Below are 20226 nucleotides of genomic sequence, written 5' to 3'. Positions count from 1 at the left end.
AATTATCGAAGAAATGAAGTCGGTCAATAAGCTGCGTCGCGTAGAAGAGGTGAGCGAGTAGTGTGAAAGGTGAGGTTTGAAAGGTGAGTTGCTACGTCCTCAATATGGGTGATCGTAGGTCGTGGTAGATGGTGAGGATAGGATCGAGGTCGATGGTTGAAAGAAAGTCTCTTGAGTCTCGCAGACTATAGCCAAAGCCGTTCCAATAGGAAGCTCTGGTATTGTCATTTTAGATTGTTTGCGGCGATTATCGTAGCCACAATACCAGTCAAGTCCATTGTCATTGTCGTTGTCATTGTCTCCCATTGATGAGGGTCGAGTCCCCTGCTAGCGGCGGTACAATGTACTTCGTACAATCCCTGTACCCCAGCTCCGTACAACGGTCTTTGATCCTTAGATCAAAGGGAAAGAGATTCAAAAGTCTTCTTTATTAATCTCATGGTTACGGAAGTACATCTGATGTTATTGCAACTCTCCGCATAGAACATGTGATCAGGGCGGTGGTCGCCGCAGAATTAAGGGGCAGTGAGTGAGTCAGTGATGTTGGAACCAACACAACCCGGCTGTACAGCGCAAGGCACCTCATACGCGGCCGAACCTTCTAATTTCGATGCGGTTTTCAGAATAATATAACTGAAGCCCATTGATAAATCAATAGCATCTTGTGTTTTATTTCTAAATAATGGCGGTTTGTAGTAAGGGGCATGTAGCAGTACTAAATCGTGGCGAACCGTGGTGATATATAGCTCTCGTCGTATTCCAGCACCCGCATTATATATATTCAGATAGTGGAAACTACATTAATAAAGAAAGGCACTTTGGTGGAGCGGTCTATCACGATGCTTTGCTATTAAATCAGTCAAGTATTTCCTTCGGGATCATCAGGTCGAATCTGATAAGCGTCGTTGAAGAATCATATTTCTTTCTTCTTTTTGCCGCTCTATTTACTTTCGTTGGCAATTTTGACGGGTTTATGTTACTTATTTAGTTATAATATTTTGCTGCTGTTTACCCTGAGCTTCGCCAAAGCCTGGCCGAGTTTGCTCATACTCGTACTGTACCTTTTCCAAACTTTACTCAGGCCTCACACATCACAAAACACCACACTAAGCAATACAACCAGAAGCAAAAAGCTCACATTGGAGATACATTATACGTTCCCTATGGGCAACAACACCGAATCCTAATATGCTACCTCTACCTTCTTTACTTGATTTCCAAGAGCCGTCGCGAGACGGCCCTTCAACGGACAGTAAACTGCAATATAGCAAACAAGGTACGGAGGTACGGAGTACTTGTTCATCAAACACAATAGCTAAGAGAAGAAGCAAAAAGATATATCGATTGACACCTGTGAGACTCGAATTAGTACAGCAACATCATACTACTCTACTATACTCCACACGATAAAACGGCAAGTTTTGGTCTAGGTTGCTTATAAAAACATCTGTATTCCAATCATATCTCATTAACTAAGCTAACAGACATCGAACAATATCCTTACAAGCCTACTTATGCTTTGAAATCTGGACCAGTAGGACCAATCGCCTAAAATTATGTCAGTTCCGAATTATATGGCAAAGACATTCAGGGAACATACCTTCGGCTTAGCAACATCCTGTCGATGCCCAGCGAAATTCATCAACCAGAGATCGTTATTCGTCCTAACGCCCTTGGGGCCACCCAAGAAGTTCTGCGGGAAGCCAATATCAAAAGCATTCGCGCCATCAATCTCCTCGATATCTTCATCCGATAGAGCCACGCCCAAGCCGTCGATATTACCCTTCAGATGGTCAATTTTGCGGCCACCCACGATGGGGAACACGTATGGAGCTTTGTGCATAACATATGCCAACGCAATGCTCGTGATTTGCGCCTTGTGTTTATTGCCGAGCTTCTCGAGGACTTTGCTGATATTGACAGCAGCCTCACTGGGCGGGCCGGCATTTCGTCCCTTCTCTTGGCTCTTGCGCTGCTCCTCGGACTTGAAAGCTCCACCGCCCAGTGTTCCCCAGGGAGCCATCCCCATGCCTTCAGCTGCGCACATCTGAATAATATCACGCTCGAAATCCCTATACTCAGCAGACCATCGTCCCTGGTAGACAGAGAACTGGCGGAGTCCATTTTGGCGCGCGTATTCGTTGCACTTAGAGACAACCCAAGCGGGTGTGTCGGAAACACCAAGATAAAGAACCTTGCCTTGGTTTATCATAACGTTAAGGGCCTGCATCATCTCTGCGACGGAGCAGGTCCAGTCGTACCAGTGAACATACAAAATGTCGACGTATGAAGTTTGGAGTTTCTTCAAACTAGCTTCCAGTGAGACGTGCAGCGATTTGGTGCCATTGCCCCCGGTGTTGATGAGGATCTCCTTCTCCCCGCGGCCGGCTCGGAACGCGGTTGTGAATTTAGTAGCGATAACCATCTGGTCGCGGTTTTGCTTTTTGGCCATCCATTCTCCGATCCATTTCTCGGATTCTTCGTCCTGGGTGACCAATTAGTCGGAACCGAAGAAAGTGCCGTCTCAGGATTATGGTACGTACTTGGTAGTTATTAGCCGTGTCGAGGAAGTTACCGCCCTGCTCATAGTAGTAATCGAGGATTTCATTGGCGGTTTTCTGGTCGCATTCTCCCATAAAGTCAACCCTGAACGTTATTAGCCCAATTTAGGTTGGGTAAAGTCCACCAGGTCTTACCAAGCCTTTCCAAAATTCATGGTCCCAAGACAGAGGGGAGAGACCCAGATAGAGGCATTTGGTGCTAGTAGCCTATACTGTCCAAGAGGCTTCTTGGGTGGAGGTGGGGGTGGGAACACCATGATGATGATTGATAATGATGATACAAGTACACAGTTGACAATAGAATCTTTAGTGGACTTTGATGTGGAAGCTGCAGATGAGTTTAAATTGAGAATATACGAGTAGATGAGAAGGGATTGGAGCTAAAGATGCAATGCAATGCGACGCCTTTATATACAAAATAAAATAGCCATGACGAAAGATGATCTAATCGTTTCTGCAGATTTCGGCTTTAGACTTCGAGCCATCAGCCATTGCCGCCCCGGAGCATAACGGCGATAGGGGATTAGTCTGCGTTGCCTGCAGTAGCTCCCACCCTACGCGTATCAGCGTTCACGTAAGCTGCAGCGCCATACTCCAGATCTGCTAATCCCGCAGGCCCCACGTCCTCGCATTGCCTTCGCAACGACAGCGATGACGATCAACAAAAAAACCCACCAGAGTGCATGATATCAGCATAATTAAATCGGTTTCCCAGGTCGCCCCAACTCCGCGAGCAAGAATATTCTCGGACGGTTAATTACCCCGTACGGAGCAAGCACCGGCCACACGAAGCCAGAAATCGGGATACCGGTTTCTACGGAACAGGTCGAGAAAGCCCGGTTCCACATGACCAACCGACACGCATCCCAGTAGATGCTGTTGAAGCCATATTGAAACACCGGCTGGACTGGTTCCCTAGTAGAGCTGACGCAAAATGAGGACCAACATAACCCAATAACCCTGGCCAAACGAAAAGGATTCCTATTACCATGGATCTGAAAATCGGCGAGTTGGCTTCGAGAACCATTAAGCCCATTCGATAAACAACGTTTCCTAAAATCTTAAAATGAACTCTCAGTATGATCCTTCGAACGTGTGTGGTGCTTGCTACGTCCAATAAGCAATGAAATTATAGAAGACAAACCCATAGACCAAATAATCCATTATATACTACGCTAAATGCTTTCGAACGTATCTCTGCCACCTAACCCTAAACGCCCCATACCAAATGTTCAGCAAAATCCAAATCGCAATGCACTCAACGGGTATCTCCTCGAAACACCACCCTCACGTTAAAAAGGAGCCAGAGTCCAGAAAGCCAAAGCGATGATCAACGCAGCGATATTAGGTCCGTAAAATATCCCAGCGATCTTTTTGTCGTCATCTTCGCCGTTGGCGCCGTTTTCCGAGTTGGCTTTGGTGGCATTCTCTGCGCTATTAAGCCCTTTGGTCTTCATGCATGTCATTTGGGCCTCGGCTTCAGTAATAAGACTGCCATTGCCTGGGTAAAAGAGGGTGAGGATCGGTGTGATACCGAAGAGGTTATTATAGACCGATGTGGATGTGAAGTCGCCCTGGGGAACTATTAGTGACATGTATGAGGGTAATGATCCGAATAGAATATTTACCGGAGTATCAGCAGAGTTGACAAGTGCCAGGTCATACTGCTTAGGGACAATTGGCCAGCAGTTTGAAGTTGAGTTCTGGGCAGTAGTAATAGGTTTAGCTGCCCCACTACCAGAAAGTACTGCAAAATATTAGCCTGTGTTTTTCCTCAACTACAAATGTCTTTAGTACTTGCCTTTAACACTTAACCCCTTCCATTTGCTGTCGGTTGCAATGGATTTGCAGGCATCATCCAAGTTTTCCTTGAAAGCGGTCTCGAGCTTGCTACAGGCTTCGACATTTCCCAGGCCCTTCACATCAACATTGGTCGCACGTTTGACCAAGGCATTAACACAGTCGGTGCCTATTGCCTCTTGACAAGTCCCTTCCGATTCCTCAATGACGCGGGAGGAGCCACTGAAAGAAGCCCGATCGCTGACTTTCCCAAAGAAAACAGCACAAGCACCGGTTCCAGTAAGATTTGTGTCTGGAGGAGTTTCCAAGGTAGTAGTTCTTGGTAAAAGTTCGATTGCTTTTGACGTCCGTTACGGCAACGCCCTCAGTCCATGACAGTCCGGCGAGAGAATTCTGAGGTGACTGGGATACGGGCAAGACGAATGGTGTGGAAGGTTTTGTCGACAACGGTGCACTGGACTGTGGTTATGCTACCAGGGCCTGTTGGGCAATCAACATCTATACAACCAACGATCGTGGAAGAAAGGCTTTGGCTATGGACTGCGTATATATGCCCCACTACGACGGCAATAGTTAAAAATACCGAAGGCATGTTGAAGTTTATGAGGTGTAGAAACGGAAATGAACCAATCGGAAATAACGACTAGCAGTGAGAGATGAGAGGAGATGACGATGTCCTTGCCAGCGTAAGGTAAATCAGGTACGAGCAGTTGTCTATTAAATCAAGGAGGAAAGAAGTGAGTAGGAGAAGAGATGCTATCAATGATGCGCCTTGCCATGAGAGATAGACAGGAAAATGAATTGTGAAACCGGTTTGCTCGTTTTGTTCGTACAGCTGAGATATATGGATGACCTCCTAGCATACTCATGGGCCTCAGGTCAAGTAAACGGTCAGGTGCTTGACAAGGCATTTAGGTCGAGGGCTGAACCACTGTTCGTCTCGAGATTGTGAGTAAATGCTGGAGTGTGGGGTTTATATGGGATAATAATGTGGCTCTTTAGTGCCGATACATCCGCGAGAGGCGTAGGAAGTAGACACACGCAGCAATATAGGACGACTGTATGTACAGGTGCCTAGTAACAAGGTACATATACTTAGTATCTTGGCTGCGCCGCGCCGCCCCATTATAATTTCGGATTGCTCGATTATAGTACGAAGTACGGCCATATAAATTCTTGAATTTATCGAAATTCGAAGATTCGGGCAATGTAGTTAGTAGATCTGAGAAACTACCCGTATATGTACATTGTTAAGAACTTGTAATCTTTGGGGCCACGATTCCAATTTCCAAGGAAGGCTCTTATGGTGGCGGTGGCCAGCTTGATAGTAGTAAACACTGGGCGTAGCGCTCATAAACGAGCTTCCGCCATCACTCCACGTGGATTCTGACGAAGGCGGGCGCCGTCGACAGAGAAGGATTCTATCCAGTCTCAGCAGGCATTTTACGACCGAATGCGTAGACAACCAGAAGGCTCAAACTGACAGTGATGGATTTTAATAACCAGCGGTCAGTCGTTCATAAAAAGAAAGGCTGACTTACTGGCTTGGGGACCCAAACGAGAACTGGGGTAAGGTCACAGCCAAACAGAGGACAAAGCACATTTTCCAGTAATAAGACATCACCTCTACAACGCTTTCCAAATACCAGCCCTGGCCAACCCCGACTATTGCGCATTATTATCCAGACACGTCGTAAGGCGAATTCCATGCTACCTGGGACTGTATGCAATCACACCATGCATCATATATCATACATCATACCCCGTACTAGTCAAAGGATGCGGGTACATGCGGTGCACGGCGAATAAAAGCAGAAAAAGAATAAACATGGCAACGGAGCCGGCCGCCATACCCGAGAGCTTTTATTCCTTGCCCTCCCCCACTTTCCGCTATAAACCTCCCCTATTCCCCGCTCTTTTCTTTGATTTTTTAGAGTTTCTCTATAATTGATTTACCTCGCGTTACATTATTGTTGCAAAAAAAGGAACATCTGTGACCTCCACCGTTTTGGTGTGGCGAATGCAAAGAGTTGGAACTTGTACAGCAGAGGACAGCTGCTTTATAAAAACCCACTCGAACGATGTCGGCGGACCAGTAGCAGTCGACCCTTCTCGCGATGTTGAAAAGGCCGGAGTAGGGGGTTGCAATGATTCAGAAACGGGTAAAACTGTAACTGACCCTGAGAAAGGCGCAACAACTCCAGACGAAAACCGGCTCTTTGGATCGAACGAAAATGAAAATCAGGATACAGAGCTTGATGACTCGTCCGTCACCGGCCAGGATGACAAGAACGACTTCCCAGAGGGCGGGCTGAAATCCTGGAGTGTGGTTGTTGGTGCTTTCTGCGGCCTGTTTTCCGTCTTCGGCATCATCAACAGCACCGCGGTCCTTCTGCAATATATGCAAGAAAACCAGCTGAAGGACTATTCTCCCAGTGAGATAGGATGGATCTTCGGGCTGTCCCTCTTCCTGACATTCTTCTGCGGAGCACCCATTGGCCCAATATTTGACGCCTATGGCCCGAAACTCCTGATTTTCTGTGGGAGCATCCTCCTCATCGCTTCAATGTTCCTCTTAGGCCTGTGCACCCGTATGTAATAGCAGCTACACCTTGAAGGACCCTTCACTAATACATCAACTAGAATACTGGCACTTCATCATGGTCTACAGCGTCCTCAACGGCATCGGCGGCGCTCTCATCAACACGCCGTGCATCGCCTCAGTCGGCCATTTCTTCCTCGTCAAACGGGGCAACGCCACAGGAATAGCCATGACTGCCGGCAGCATCGGTGGTATTATTTTCCCCTTGATGCTCCAGCAGCTCTTTCCGGCAATAGGCTTTGCCTGGGCAACCCGGTGTGTTGGATTCATCCTCGTGTTCCTCCTAGTGATAGCCAATATTCTTGTCCAGAGCCGCTTGCCTCGCAAGAAAATCGGCAGTTTCAAGAAAATATGTCCGGACCTGACGGTCTTTAAAGACATACCATTCACGCTCGTCACGGTTGGTATCTTTTTTATGGAATGGGGGATCTTCGTCCCGCTAACATATATTACATCCTACGTGATAGCACATGGTCACAGCACTGCGTTCGGGTTTCAAATCCTCGCGATTGTGAATGCTGGTTCTTTCTTCGGGAGATTCTTCGCTGGTCTTGTCGCAGATATGATAGGGAGGATAAACACCCTCACCCTCACCCTCGCCATGTGCGTAGTTGCCTGCCTGGCCTTGTGGCTTCCGGCCAGTGATTCCACCGCCATGGTCGTCGTCTTCTCCGTTATTTTTGGCTGCGTCAGTGGGAGTAATCTTAGCCTGAGCCCCGTATGCGTTGGTCAGATGTGTAAAACGGAGCATTATGGCCGATACTTCGCCACGTGTTGGATGTTTGTTTCTTTTGGGTAAGTTCAGTTACACCAAGTCCCCTTTCTCGCCTCGAGCCATCCTCAGACCGAATAGTTTACTAACCATCTTCTGCGCGTATAGGACATTAACCGGCCTCCCAATTGCTGGACAGATCCTCACCGCCAATGGGGGCTCCTACGACGGCCTAGTTATCTTCGCTGCACTGTCCTACACTGTAGCAATGTTCTGCCTTATAGCGGCTCGAGTTCTTCGTGTCGGGTGGAAGATAACAGCTGTGTACTGAAGCTGTAATATCTAGAATATCTCCCTACCTGACTATCTACTATGTACAAATCAATTTTTGTAATCTAATAGGTATACATATATAATATAATATTCTATATACAGACCACGCCCGCCGAAACAGCAACCAAAAAATTTAAAATAGAAAGCAATTAAAGAAAAGAAGATAGCAAAAGAAATATCTTCACGGAGCGTTGGATACCGAGAAACCAAGCTGTACTACCCCCTAGCCTCTTGTTGTCTACACTCACTGGCTATTTCTCGGCTAGCTTTATCAAGCTTGGAAAGAACGACAGCGATGTAGTATCGTTTCTCGTAAAAGAATCCAGCTGGTAGGAATGGCCGGGCGGGTAATATATGTTTAATCAAAAGAATTTTTCGACGACTTTAGCTTTATGATAGAATTCATACCAGTAGATAAGGGTGACTGTCTCATTGAAGCTGCAGAAAATAGGAGTTGGATATATATTGATGATTTTCTCAATATCAAATCATACAGTGATTTTACACGACGATAACCCTCTGTCTACCGCCCCGGGGACACCAGCGTATATCCTCTGTATTCATTCCATCTAACATTCGTTAACATTCCTTAACAAGTCCAAATCCCAACAACTCCATCCCGATAGCCCTCAACTAGATAGCCATCCTTAATCCTAACTTTATCAACAATGGCTGGGGTTTTCCCTTCCTCCGCAGCCGTGACGCCCGCTCCACAATCCCAATGCCGGCCATCCGTCTTATCGTACACTTTCGCCACGTCTTCTCCGGCGGCGGAGACAATGCGGCGAGTATCAAACATCATGCTCGTTATGGGAGCATCGTATGCATATGCATCGTGGATTGCTCCTGTTCGGAGATCCCAAATCTAATAATAGGTTAGAAAGACCTGTAAGGGGATGAGGATAATGGGAGTACTGACCCGAATACTCCGATCTAAACTGCCAGTGACCAGGTGTACATCGTCGAACTGGAGACATGTCACAGGACCGGTATGTCCAACTAGACTTCGATGAACTTGGCCACTCCTCAAATCCCACAGCCGGACCATGCCATCAGCTGTACCGCAAGCCAAGGCAGCATCGAAGACTTGTACGGCGCCAACGAAATCCGCAGATGCATCTGCGACTTTTCCAGTTTGCCGCCATGTACCTTCGCTGGAACCCATAGTTGCCGAAGCCTGAGCTGCTGCCCACATGACATCCAAAGTTTGCACGCATCTACCCGTCTCCAGATCCCACTGTCGCAATGTCTTGTCTGCTGAGCCAGAAATCAAGGTGTCGCCTTTAAAATGTAAAGCTGTAACTTCGTCGACATGAGCTTCTAATGTGAATACCGGACAATCTCTCATTGTTCCCACCGGGGGATCAAATAGCTCCTCTTCTACGTCCCCAAAAGCTAAGGGATCCTCTTCATCTCCGCCCTTATTAATGCGGTTATCAGGAGGCTCATAATGGGCTTTACTGAGATCCCATAATCGAATCGTCGCGTCCATTGAACCTGTTGCAACGATATTGTCTTCTACTTGCAACGTCCGTACCGATGCGGTGTGCCCTTCAAGGAGACCCATGCATCGTCCAGCGCTCAGGTCCCAGACTCGAACACTGTCATCTAATGCGGATGTAACCATCGTTCCAAATGGAACATCAAAATCCAGGGCGGTGATCATGTCATTATGAGCTCGTATTTCTCGAATCGTGGATCCCGGCTCGAAATGCTCGTGCAAAATTGGCATCGATTTTCGGCGAATAGTCTTATGTCGTTTCGATTTGGTGGGTGTGCTACCTGGCGAAGGAAGCTTTTCATATATCGATTCCGACATAAATGAAGCATCCATTGCGTGATCGTCCGTTTTTTCCAACTCAACGTCAACCTCAGCCTTCAGCGCCGCGGCATCGTCGAACAGTTCCTGGGCTTCTTCAAGCCTATTCTCAACATCAAGTACTTTCGGCAAATCAGCATCGATCTTGTACGCAGAAACAGATATACCAACTGTCATGCTCTAGCAAAGCTTCTTCCTGTTCTAAACCCGCCAACCGGTCTAGCACGATCCTCCGGGTGTTGTTGAGATTGGAGATTTTATTGTCGATCTCACGAATCTCGCTGCTTGCCATATTTTTACGGATACTCATCATTTCCAGTTGGTGGTTCAAGGTATGCTTCTCCTTCTTGAGCTTGTGGATGGGCAGGTTCGAATCAGGCTCTGACTTGTCTTCCTCAAGCAACTTCCTACCCCTCGATACTCGCCTTCGATGTCGTTTGCTTTCCGGGCTGCTTTCCGGTAACGTAGCTTGGAAGCCCTGAAACAACGAGTATACATTTTCATTCTCCGGGATGTTCTTCAGCAGCTCGTCAGGTAGGTAGGTTAGGGCGCGGTATTGTATCTCCGATGTCGACAATGTGGATCGAACCAAGTCTGTCGGGCTTGTTTTCGCGAAGGAGAATACGCTTCTCTGGAGGTTTGGCCTTCGCAGCTGTTTATGCAGATCGCTCATTGCATTCTGATAATGTGTACTGGAGGTGGGATCTACCATAGGCGCCATTAGGTGGCCTGCCGTTGTTGTAACTTTCCGCCCAAACGCTTCCATCCCCCGAGTCTATATTTCATTTCGTCAGCGGGTGGGGATGAGAGGAGGTGGGAATGGGAGGGAGGAATAACATACTGATATTATCGTAGAATCATCGTCCTCTGGCCCTCCGAACGGAGAGGGATCGCGGTTGCTGGAACCGGCCATACGGTTTTGTCTACGTCAAACTAAACATAAAATAGTAATACTAAATAGAGAATGAGGCTCTGTCGGGCGTTAGGGAAAACGGGGGCGAGAAGGCCGTGCAAATGCTGTCACTGTCGCGGTTGTTTATCTTGGTCGTGTGAAGCTTTATTAGCTTTAGCTCTGAACCATGGGAGCCGACGACCCTGGCTTCGCTCAAGCCACATCGGTAGTTTATGCGGCCGCTCTCGGCGTCACACTTTCGGCCGTGCTCCTCAGCCAGAAAGTAACTTTCCTTGTTAATTCAATGCTCGTCTTACTTCGTACGCTGTTGGCATTGACATTAACGAGTCATTCTCAGTTACCTCTTGCAAATCCTACTGCCGTTCGTTACCCAGTCTGTCCCTTCACAGTCAGCTGCAACGCCACAGCCTTTTCCTGGATATAAAACACCCATCGTCCTCTTATCCGCCACTTTACTTTCCTCTTCATTTTACCCCGCTATAAATAAACAAGATGGATTCAGCAATAGATCTTTCTGATGCCTCCAAGGCTCTAGACCTTAAAAATATCCGCTTCCAGCTTATGTATGTGCCCTTCTCGTTCACGTTGTGATCTGCTAATGCTGACAAAAAGTCATTTGCAGCCGGTTGGAAGACACGATTTTATTTCATCTCATCGAGCGAGTGCAATTTCCATTCAACGGCACAATTTACAAGGCCGGTGCAGTTAGGATACCAGATAGCAATCTCGGCTTCCTCGACTGGACACTTCGGGAGAGAGAGAAACTCGACTCCTTAATTCGACGCTTCGAGTCCCCGGACGAGTACCCTTTTTTCCCAGACGCGCTCCAAAAACCGATCCTCCAGCCGCTTAACTATCCCAAGATCCTACACGAGAACGACGTCAACGTTAACGAGAAGATCAAGACGCATTATATCGAACAGTTTCTTCCTACAGCATGTGTAGATTTTGGACGGAAAGATAGAGGGGAAACGGAGGAAAATTACGGATCTGCAGCTACCGCTGATATCGCTTGCTTACAGGCCCTGTCGCGGAGGATCCATTTTGGAAAGTTTGTGGCAGAGTCCAAGTTCCAAACGGAAACGGACAGATATACGAAGTTAATTAAGGCAGAGGACCGGGACGGCATTGGGGCAGCGATCACAAATCAAGCTGTGGAGAACCAGATTCTAGAGCGGTTGCGATTGAAGGCTAAGACGTACGGGACCGACCCAAGCATAGGGGAAGAAGGTCCGGGCAAGCTTCATGTTGAGGCTGTGGTGGCAATGTACAAGGATTTCGTTATCCCAGTCACCAAGGAGGTGGAGGTCGAGTACTTGATGCAAAGGCTGTTACCAGAGTAAAGTGTAGCTTGGGTTGGGTGATAGATATTCATTGCTGCGGAGGACTTAGATATTCACCAATAGCTTTGACTGCCCCCTCAAACTTGCTTGCTTCTATCACGATCATGGAGCCTTGTGGTTTGATCCCCAGTTCTTGAAATGCTCTCTTGCTGTCCGCTATTCCTTCACCCTCGTCTTTGGTATATTCATAGCTTCCTGATGCCAGTGCATGCCGTTTCAGCACCTCATCCTCGGGGTGGAAGTAGAATATCTCGTTCCCAGTATTGTTTGACTTGTTCTTCTTCGTCCTCGGCGCATCTTCCCGGTCGAGGGAAGACTCAACCTCGCGATATGTTTTCGAGATAATGAGATAGTGCGTAAACTCGTAGGGCTCTTTATCTTCAACAGCAGCTTCTATCTCGTCAATGAGCATCGTGTACATAGGTGGGGATATTTCCGAAGGAGCATTGATCAAGCGCTCTGCGAGGATCAGGCCAACACAGGCATTGGCATTTGCTGAAAGCAAGTTGCTGAGGCCTGCCAATGCTGGATTTGACTTTGACTTTTCGATAATGTATTGTGTGAGATCCTTGATAACACTCTTTTCCCGGTGTTCGTGTAGGTTGAGAATTGTGAGGAATGCATATGCGTCAGTATCCTCGCCGTCGACCTTCACCGTAGATCCGACTGTGGGTTGGGAGAGGATGAGATCCGCAAGGGCTGATAAATCGAAGAGCTGCGAGTCCACATCGAATAGTTGCCGGAGGAGACTCTTGGTCCCGTGGAAATCAATATCTGGCTTGAAGTTGAACCATTCGAAATCCACGTTAACCATGTCCACATCCTAAGATTCCATTTTCATCAGCACATAATACGGTAAGGAACGTAAATGGCGGGGAATAGAGTACATCGTCAGATCCACTGTCGTCGCCATCAACTTTAGCAGGAGGCGCATCCGCGAGCACCTCCGGGTCTCTCACTCTTTTCTTAACCATTTTGACGCGACCGTGCTTGAGATTCTAACCTCTTGATCTATCCAGACCGGAGAAGAAATATTTCTCGTGGAAGGATGCGAAAGCAGTGGGCAAGCTTATCTCCACGTGATTGGAGTATTGATAAAGAAAAATTGACCCCGCGACAAGGTCTGAGAGAAATTTCCCCCACCTAGAGTTTGAAGATAATAACAAGAATACCGTCAACGAGAGTTAAGACATTGACGCATTTCTCGTTATTGGTCGAATGCGACTTGGACAAAAATGATTGTTTACAAAGTGTCGTCAAGAAGCAGTCTTCTGGTTGTCACGTAATCTCGGCTAATACCCCTAAATACAGCCGTTACTCTATGCTCTATAAAATCTCTAGCTTACTTCTAATCGATCCTATACTTTGATAAGTGTTTATAAAGTGAGACTATTCACAAAGTATGAAAGTCATATAATAATTCCCTCGTAGACACTAATACCACTCAAGTCAATACCATACGAGCGCTTCCTTGATCAACTAAAGTAACATCTAGAGCTCCATTTGTCGGGTTTATAACAACATCAGTACGCTACTCCTTCCATAAGGCTACCTAGGCAATCAAAGGTGTCATCACTAGCAGTAACCTCCCTACAATTATATTTCCATACCGTTATAAACTCACATACAGTTCAGCAGCATCTGCCTCTCTCCTCAACACCACACCTATCCTGACTCTATGCGTATACGGCCGTGGGAACTACGGGCATTGCGCTCTTAGGACTCTCCTCGACGTTTTGCCCATCTATACACAATTGACTCCTAAAATTGCAACCGGCTCTGCGCACGTGTTGGGGTCTTTTAACTCCATGCCTGGTTCTGCCTGTCAAGTCTAAAGGGGATAAAAGTTCCTCATCAACCTCCGATGTGCCTTGTCCATCCTATGAAAGCTTTGCGCAAACTCAAATAGCTTACCCTTCAAACACATAGCATGTAATTTCAATGGATCAGCTTCCTTCAATAACCTTTTGTAGATCTCCATCAAGATACAAGTCTCTTCAAAAGTTTTACAGTTCATAAATCCATAGTCGGCCCAGACCGGCCGCGGTGGTTCAAACTCTGCTGGTGTATCAATTGCCAGAAATTGTTTCAACCCCCAGACTGATGGTTGGGGCCCTGTTGGAGGAACAGATAGAAACGTTTCAAGATGAGGGAAATCTAGAAAACCTGGAAAATCTAGACGATAGCTTTTGAGCCCTTTTGAGTCCATTAGCGAAATGAGAGATCCGGATTCAAAAGCATACCAGAATTCCGTGAACGTAGCTGTGTTTTTAGTCTTCAGATGCACCGGAATATGGACGTGCGGTTAGCTATTGACGTCGTCAAAAAGCTTTTATCCCCCAAAAGCAGACGTTGATATAGTCCTCCGAGTAATTGTTCATTCCACTCCTCACGGCAAGTGCAGAATCCGAAGTTGTACCAATTTTCTTCGMTCGGGTTGGGGTACGCTGCATGGGTGGCACATGCGAGCATGACATAGCTCATCATCTTGGCTTTGGGCTCCAGCTGCCGAAGGGTCTTATTCTGATCTTCCGCATCCAGGTAGAGCATGGCTTTGTCAAAGAATGTGGCTACTAGCTGCTCAGTAGCTGCCTCGCTCGTCGGCGGCTTGTCTAGGCAACTCGTGTGATTTAAGAACCATGGAAAGTAGCCTCCTCTAGATCGTTCAGGCATCGAGTAGATGTAATCCTTGATATAGGTAACGAGGGATCCTTCAACTCTCCATCTATGAAAGTCTTCAGGTGTAATCTTATCCGAGTAACAAATGCCCTGGTATAGGCCTAGGAGTTTTAATTTATCAGCAAATGTAGTGAAATAGTTGAAGCCATAGTCGTCCAATACATCTTCTTCATCTGGTAGCTTGTTCTCCAAAACAGTTTTGAAAAGAAAGTCCGCGGTAGTTAGTGGACGTTTTGAGCAAGTAAAAATATGAGAGTTAGATCTCTTGTCTTCGCATGACTGGCTGCAATACCGATCCTTCCCACAGACACTACATTTTCGTGATGTCAATCGAGAACAAGCAGAGCATTGATCCATACAGTCTGTCTCCTGGCTTGATTCTCCTTCGACAGCCTGCCTGTTTTCGACAGTCGAAAGGCGAAATGTGTGATGTTTCTCGTTTAGCTCCAACCTGTTACAAAGTCAAGTTCGGTTCTATCTTTCAAACATGGCTATTATTCCTACCTTGCGAACATTGCCGCAACTCGTTCCTGCTCTGCTTTCTTTCTCCGGCTCTCGATCACAGGATTGGCTGTAGCTTCCTTCGCCCTTTCCCCACTAAAAACGGTACTCCCGCCAACAACAGAGGTTTTTTCTTGCTTTTTAGGTCTCTGCAAGTCTCTTTTCAACTCTTTCTTCATATCTTTTTGTACCTGAAATACAGCATCACGCAATTTCGCATACTGGGTAGCTGCCAAACCTGTTGTTATGGGTATAGTGCAGGGTTTGAATAAGCGGCCGTGAGATCCTCTAGTTTTGAAGGTGCCGTGAGCTTTGAGAAAATGCGAGCACATGAAACAGCTGTACTTGCTGCACCCAAAATAGCGGACAAGGTGGACGAAGGTCTCGTCGAGCTTGCTAAAGAACATGACCATCTGTACTTCGGCGTGCACGTTGAGCTTCTGTCTCTGAAGTTCCCTGAATTTTTGATCGGCTTTAACTATGGTCCATTTTTCGCCTAACATGGTTTGGATTGTCGGCAAGTCAAGTTGTAAACCAAGCTTTTCAAGAGTTTGTTTGAGAGTGAGTGCAGTTTTGATCGGATCTTGCAAGACCGGAGCACGAGGTATGAGGACAATGCCCACTTTGGCGAAGCTGGGCAGCTTGTTAACAATATCTTTGAATATCTTATAGCAGACTCGAAGCCTCCCTAGAAAGCAGATACAAATCCACAGTTTCCGAGTAGAAGCAGTTGCGCGGGGCGAATCCAGAAGGAGGTCCTTAACCTCTCTTATCTTTCGGAGCCTATAAGCTTGGTTCACGAGGTCGTCGTGTCAGTCTAGTAATATGCTTCCAGGCGGCTGATGATCAAAGACTAAGCCACGAAGAATTGATATCTGTTGCATGACCTCGGAATACTGTGCAGTACTGATGGGTTCCGATAAATGGTTACATTCTTTGAGACTCGATCGTAAATCCGGAATGCAGGTGCTTTCTAGGCGCTGCCTATAGAAACCTAACATATGAAGCCATAGTTCTGTTTCGGCATTTTGACCTTCAGTACCTTAAAAGGGTAGTCAGTACTATGCAGCGACCCCGATGGTTGAGTTACGTACCTTGGCTTGAACTAAACACGCACAATAGATCACTAAGTTTTTGAAAGAAGAGCTCGTCCGCTTTCTGAAAACCTCCATTGCGAGCAATCCAGACGGTCACGGAGTCCCCTTCCTCTCTCATCGCTGAACATGCCACGGAATGGCCACCCTTCTTGTTTGCTGCAAGCTCAGCCAAACAATCTAAAAACTTTCTTTTAACACTGCCGTGGCGAGATTTTGAAATGCGCTGAGGCCGCGAAGTGTCAATACTGCCTGTATCGCTCTCCTCGCCAGAGTCATTGCCCTCAAGATCAGCATCGGGCAACGAGGCTGGCTCAACTTGGCCGCCATTTCTAAGCGCAAGAAGGTTGGCTAGGGCTGTGAATAGAGGCCTATCCAAGCTAGGCAGATTCCAGTCGAAGCTTTCAGTCATGGTCCTCGGTGTTTCGATTGGGATGTGAAGAGTAGAGGATCTGCATCGCTCGCAGGGCTGAAATAGCGTGCGCTGGAGTTACACAACATCCAGTTGAATGGGTGGCATGGAACCCACGCGAGCTGTACCAAGCAAGCGGTATTTGGTATTGGTTGTCTTGTCCCGAGCGACACTTTGATTGATTCCGATATGCCTGCTTGTGACTTTCTCAATTCTTACGAGCAATGCTCTAGAGCAAGGGGAAGAAATCTATTGCAGGTCTAAAGCCCCCGGGTCAGCGTATGCTTTTAGCTCTCAATCATCAAAAACACGAAGCAAATTCAAAAACACAAGTTATATGTAAGCCGGTGATAGGGTTTGTATTTCTCTACTCTCCCACCGAGAAGCGATGACACGCCCAGCCAACCTCTCTCTCACTTTGTCCCTCCTTCGATTATCCTACTTCCGCTCAACCCGAAGCACAATCTCTATACCCCGAATAACCTGTATAAACACATCTCTCGTAAAGATGGCAAAAATACACCTGCCATTTTTTAAAATATGCACCCAGGGGGGGGGTTTCTTTCTCATCCCCTGTCTCTCCTCTGCTTTCTTCCATCACAACAATTGAATACAAGAATGGGGGTATAAAGAAGGAAAAATTTGTAGTCAGATAGGCGTCTGCTTCTGAAAAAGAAAATACATGTGATGTTTTGTTTGCAATTAATTAGAGCTGAATCCTCGGACAGCTGATATGCTGGAGGGCGCAATGTTTCAGCGATTGGCGATGCAAAGGAATGCCATGGAACCATAGGTCTATAATGTAACAGGCGTCAAGGTGAGAAGAAGGTTGTAAAAGAGTGAGGTAGAAGTAGGTTGCATTGCTTGTCTGCTTAATCGAGGTCGTGGTCGAGGAGCAGGCAAAGTTGAGTATTTCGTTCAAAAAAGGCAAAAGGATGCGCAAAACGCGAGAGGCCGCAACTCCAACACCAGAGTAACACCATCATCAATCCGTAGAAAACAATCTTGCAGAGGACATCAAGTCGGAGCGTCATATATTGCCGCCAGGGTGCTGGGCCGTGGAGCCAGTTTCGGTCGAGCCATCACCATCGATTGTCTTCCGCCAATGATCTGGCAGACATACACAAACGAGCGGGAATGCTTTGATTTCACCGCTGACATTGGGTGATTCGTCTCTGCGACCGGAGGTGTTAGAGACACCGCTGTCACGCAGGGCGTTCCGCTTCGCATCCCAGTCCTCTGCTTGTTCATCAATCAAGACTCCAGTCGCCCAGCCATCATCCCAAATACCAACGACTTTGAGCATATCACCTCGTTCCAAGGCGAACTCGTCTCCTGCACGGGGTTGGTACGCCCATAATGTCGCAACTTTGTCCCCCGGATGAATTTCATCCGTCGAGTAGTAGTCCTTGAAGAACGGCAACTGCTCGGATTGCTGGCTGGTCATGCCTTGCGGGGAAGACATATCGCCGCCACTGCCTGAACGTGGGGATTGCGGGTCGTCATATCCAAGGGCCGATCCGCTGGAAAGAGATCCGTTCCGCCGGGCTGTCGGTGGCGGTCTTAGGACACCGCCCTGATTGTTCGAAATCGGGCTGTATTCATCTGATGACGACTCATGATGCCTTCTACTACGTCCGGTTGCATATCCCGCTCCACCACTCGCAGCTGATAGCATTGCGCCATCTCCTCGAGGCGGCGAATCGGATTCGCCCTCCAACGCTGACATACGTGCAATCCGCCCACCTGGAAGTACCTCGTACCCGGGGCTCGCTACTGGCGTTGGCTGGGTGTAAGCCATATTTGGCTTCTGCTTTGCAGGCGATGGTTGGTTAAAAATGCTTCCATTCTGACTTCCCCCTCGGCGTCGTCGTAAACAAAGTAGCAGAAGGAAAAGTAACGCCGCAAGAATAGCGGCTCCTGCTAGCGACCCAATGACAATTCCGGCAATGGCTCCCCCAGAAAGACCCTTACTGGAGCTCGAGGCTGCAGCGGTAGATGACGGCGAAGCTGTGGGAGTCGAAGTTGGCGCAGCAGTTGAAAATGTCATGAGAGCGGTGATCGTAGGTAGCTTTACGCCAGCACATCTCTGCTCTGCCTGGGAATTATAACAGCAAGTCTCTGTACTGTTCTGGCCCCCTGAGCTACAGTATTGGCATAGGCCGATGGTACTGTTTCCAAACCCACAATTGTCAGACTCGTTTGCGGCGCCCTCGATACAGGTACCACTCAAGGAGCTGGCCGGCAGCGCGCAATTGGTGAAATCGGCTCTGATCTGTTTCTCGGCATCGGGACCCGGGTTTGAACAAAGGTCATTATTAGCGACGATAATAGCCTCGCTGCCGGCCTGTTGTGCCTGATTGATATGTTAATATGGAGGGCGATCAATATTAATAGTATAATATGACTTACACATGTAGTGGCGCAGACTGGCCTCGAGTCGGCGGGTGATAGGTTACATGAAAACCGGGAATTTTGTATTATTGCATTACATATTACTGTGGTCGTGAAACGTGCGTACAGGTCGGTGGTTTTTGTCAAGTCGACGTTTCCGCAGCCAAGTAGCGTGCGGTACCTGTATCACTCGTTAGAACCCGAGAGGATAGGATAGCTTAGAGCGAGACATACTTCTCTTGCGCATAGCTCGTGGAGATGTATGTTTTCAATTGGTCGTCGAATGTTTCCGTGCTCGAAACGAACCTCAGGAATGGACTAAGTGCGAAACCTTATGTTAGCGACCCGCGCATAATGAGGAATGATTTAGTGGCAACGTACAAATACCCCAAGAGAGTATCATTGGTGGTCGATATCGACGACGAGCTGAACGCCGGACATTGTGTTGATCCTTTCAGCGAGATGCAATTACCCTGGGCCATCGCGGACGGGGCGACTGCGAGAATCGATAGCAGCGCTGCTGTTCTGGCATTGAAGGGCGCAGTCCGTTGTTTTTGTTGTTTTCGTTTGCGGTGGCTCGAGGTCGAACTCGAACTTGAACTCGAGCGGTCGCTGTGTTGCCCGTGTCTCCCAGCCGGCAGTATTGGACTCGCACTCGGCGATTCTGAGTCGGGCATCACGAAGCCGCTGGCATTGTCCGACGCGGCGAGGTGGGCGGTGTATTCGTTGTCGCTCTCGGCCTCAGAGCATGCCTCCCTCATGTTTGGATTTCGTTGGTGGTTGATGGCCGTCCCTTAGTCCTCCCTCATCCAGGCGCGCCCAGCCAGGCCGCGCACAATGCAGCGGATCTCCCTTCTAGCCCGGCGGAAGTAGGACCAAAGTGAAATAAATATCCTCTCCTCGCGATTCCCGAATGCCGTGGCCACCGAGAAGCGTTGAGGAGGGCGAGACGAAGGGAATTGCAAACGAGTGTCGGGGAGGGACTATGAAGGAGCGTCGAGGTGCGGTGGAAAGAGGAGAAGTGGAGGCAGAGTAGGGAGTCGAGTCGGGAGGAGGACAGGAC

General features: G+C 47.8%; 7 protein-coding genes across 7 annotated transcripts; 2 read left to right on the top strand and 5 right to left on the bottom strand.

Annotated features, from left to right (window-relative positions):
* Window positions 1–1512: 1512 nt before the first annotated feature.
* On the bottom strand, window positions 1513–2818 carry BP5553_04288 (IN2-2 protein; the record flags this gene model as incomplete). Its single annotated transcript, XM_032012911.1, has 4 exons — window positions 1513–1548; window positions 1601–2485; window positions 2544–2646; window positions 2697–2818. 4 exons carry the CDS (start codon window positions 2816–2818, stop codon window positions 1513–1515), a joined length of 1146 nt encoding a protein of 381 aa, XP_031872604.1.
* A 1035-nt stretch (window positions 2819–3853) lies between these two features.
* BP5553_04287 (uncharacterized protein) lies at window positions 3854–4953 on the bottom strand (the record flags this gene model as incomplete). The annotated part of the gene is made up of 4 exons (XM_032012910.1): window positions 3854–4135; window positions 4190–4295; window positions 4359–4698; window positions 4773–4953. 4 exons carry the CDS (start codon window positions 4951–4953, stop codon window positions 3854–3856), a joined length of 909 nt encoding a protein of 302 aa, XP_031872603.1.
* Window positions 4954–6381: 1428 nt separating this feature from the next.
* Window positions 6382–8006, top strand: BP5553_04286 (MFS general substrate transporter; the record flags this gene model as incomplete). Its single annotated transcript, XM_032012909.1, has 3 exons — window positions 6382–6952; window positions 7005–7758; window positions 7844–8006. 3 exons carry the CDS (start codon window positions 6382–6384, stop codon window positions 8004–8006), a joined length of 1488 nt encoding a protein of 495 aa, XP_031872602.1.
* A 591-nt stretch (window positions 8007–8597) lies between these two features.
* On the bottom strand, window positions 8598–10740 carry BP5553_04285 (WD40 repeat-like protein; the record flags this gene model as incomplete). Its single annotated transcript, XM_032012908.1, has 4 exons — window positions 8598–8873; window positions 8928–9930; window positions 9995–10602; window positions 10669–10740. 4 exons carry the CDS (start codon window positions 10738–10740, stop codon window positions 8598–8600), a joined length of 1959 nt encoding a protein of 652 aa, XP_031872601.1.
* Window positions 10741–11232: 492 nt separating this feature from the next.
* On the top strand, window positions 11233–12083 carry BP5553_04284 (Uncharacterized protein; the record flags this gene model as incomplete). Its single annotated transcript, XM_032012907.1, has 2 exons — window positions 11233–11303; window positions 11363–12083. 2 exons carry the CDS (start codon window positions 11233–11235, stop codon window positions 12081–12083), a joined length of 792 nt encoding a protein of 263 aa, XP_031872600.1.
* A 28-nt stretch (window positions 12084–12111) lies between these two features.
* On the bottom strand, window positions 12112–13057 carry BP5553_04283 (Protein BCP1; the record flags this gene model as incomplete). Its single annotated transcript, XM_032012906.1, has 2 exons — window positions 12112–12906; window positions 12971–13057. 2 exons carry the CDS (start codon window positions 13055–13057, stop codon window positions 12112–12114), a joined length of 882 nt encoding a protein of 293 aa, XP_031872599.1.
* A 4742-nt stretch (window positions 13058–17799) lies between these two features.
* On the bottom strand, window positions 17800–19924 carry BP5553_04282 (uncharacterized protein; the record flags this gene model as incomplete). Its single annotated transcript, XM_032012905.1, has 4 exons — window positions 17800–19125; window positions 19182–19344; window positions 19398–19481; window positions 19545–19924. 4 exons carry the CDS (start codon window positions 19922–19924, stop codon window positions 17800–17802), a joined length of 1953 nt encoding a protein of 650 aa, XP_031872598.1.
* Between the last annotated feature and the right edge of the window lie 302 nt (window positions 19925–20226).

The sequence above is a fragment of the Venustampulla echinocandica genome (assembly GCF_003357145.1).
Source record: "Venustampulla echinocandica strain BP 5553 chromosome Unknown scaffold_1, whole genome shotgun sequence".
Classification (NCBI taxonomy): Eukaryota; Fungi; Ascomycota; class Leotiomycetes; order Helotiales; family Pleuroascaceae; genus Venustampulla; species Venustampulla echinocandica.
Note: the sequence above shows the minus strand (reverse complement) of the source record. Positions and strands in the feature narration are given on the sequence as shown.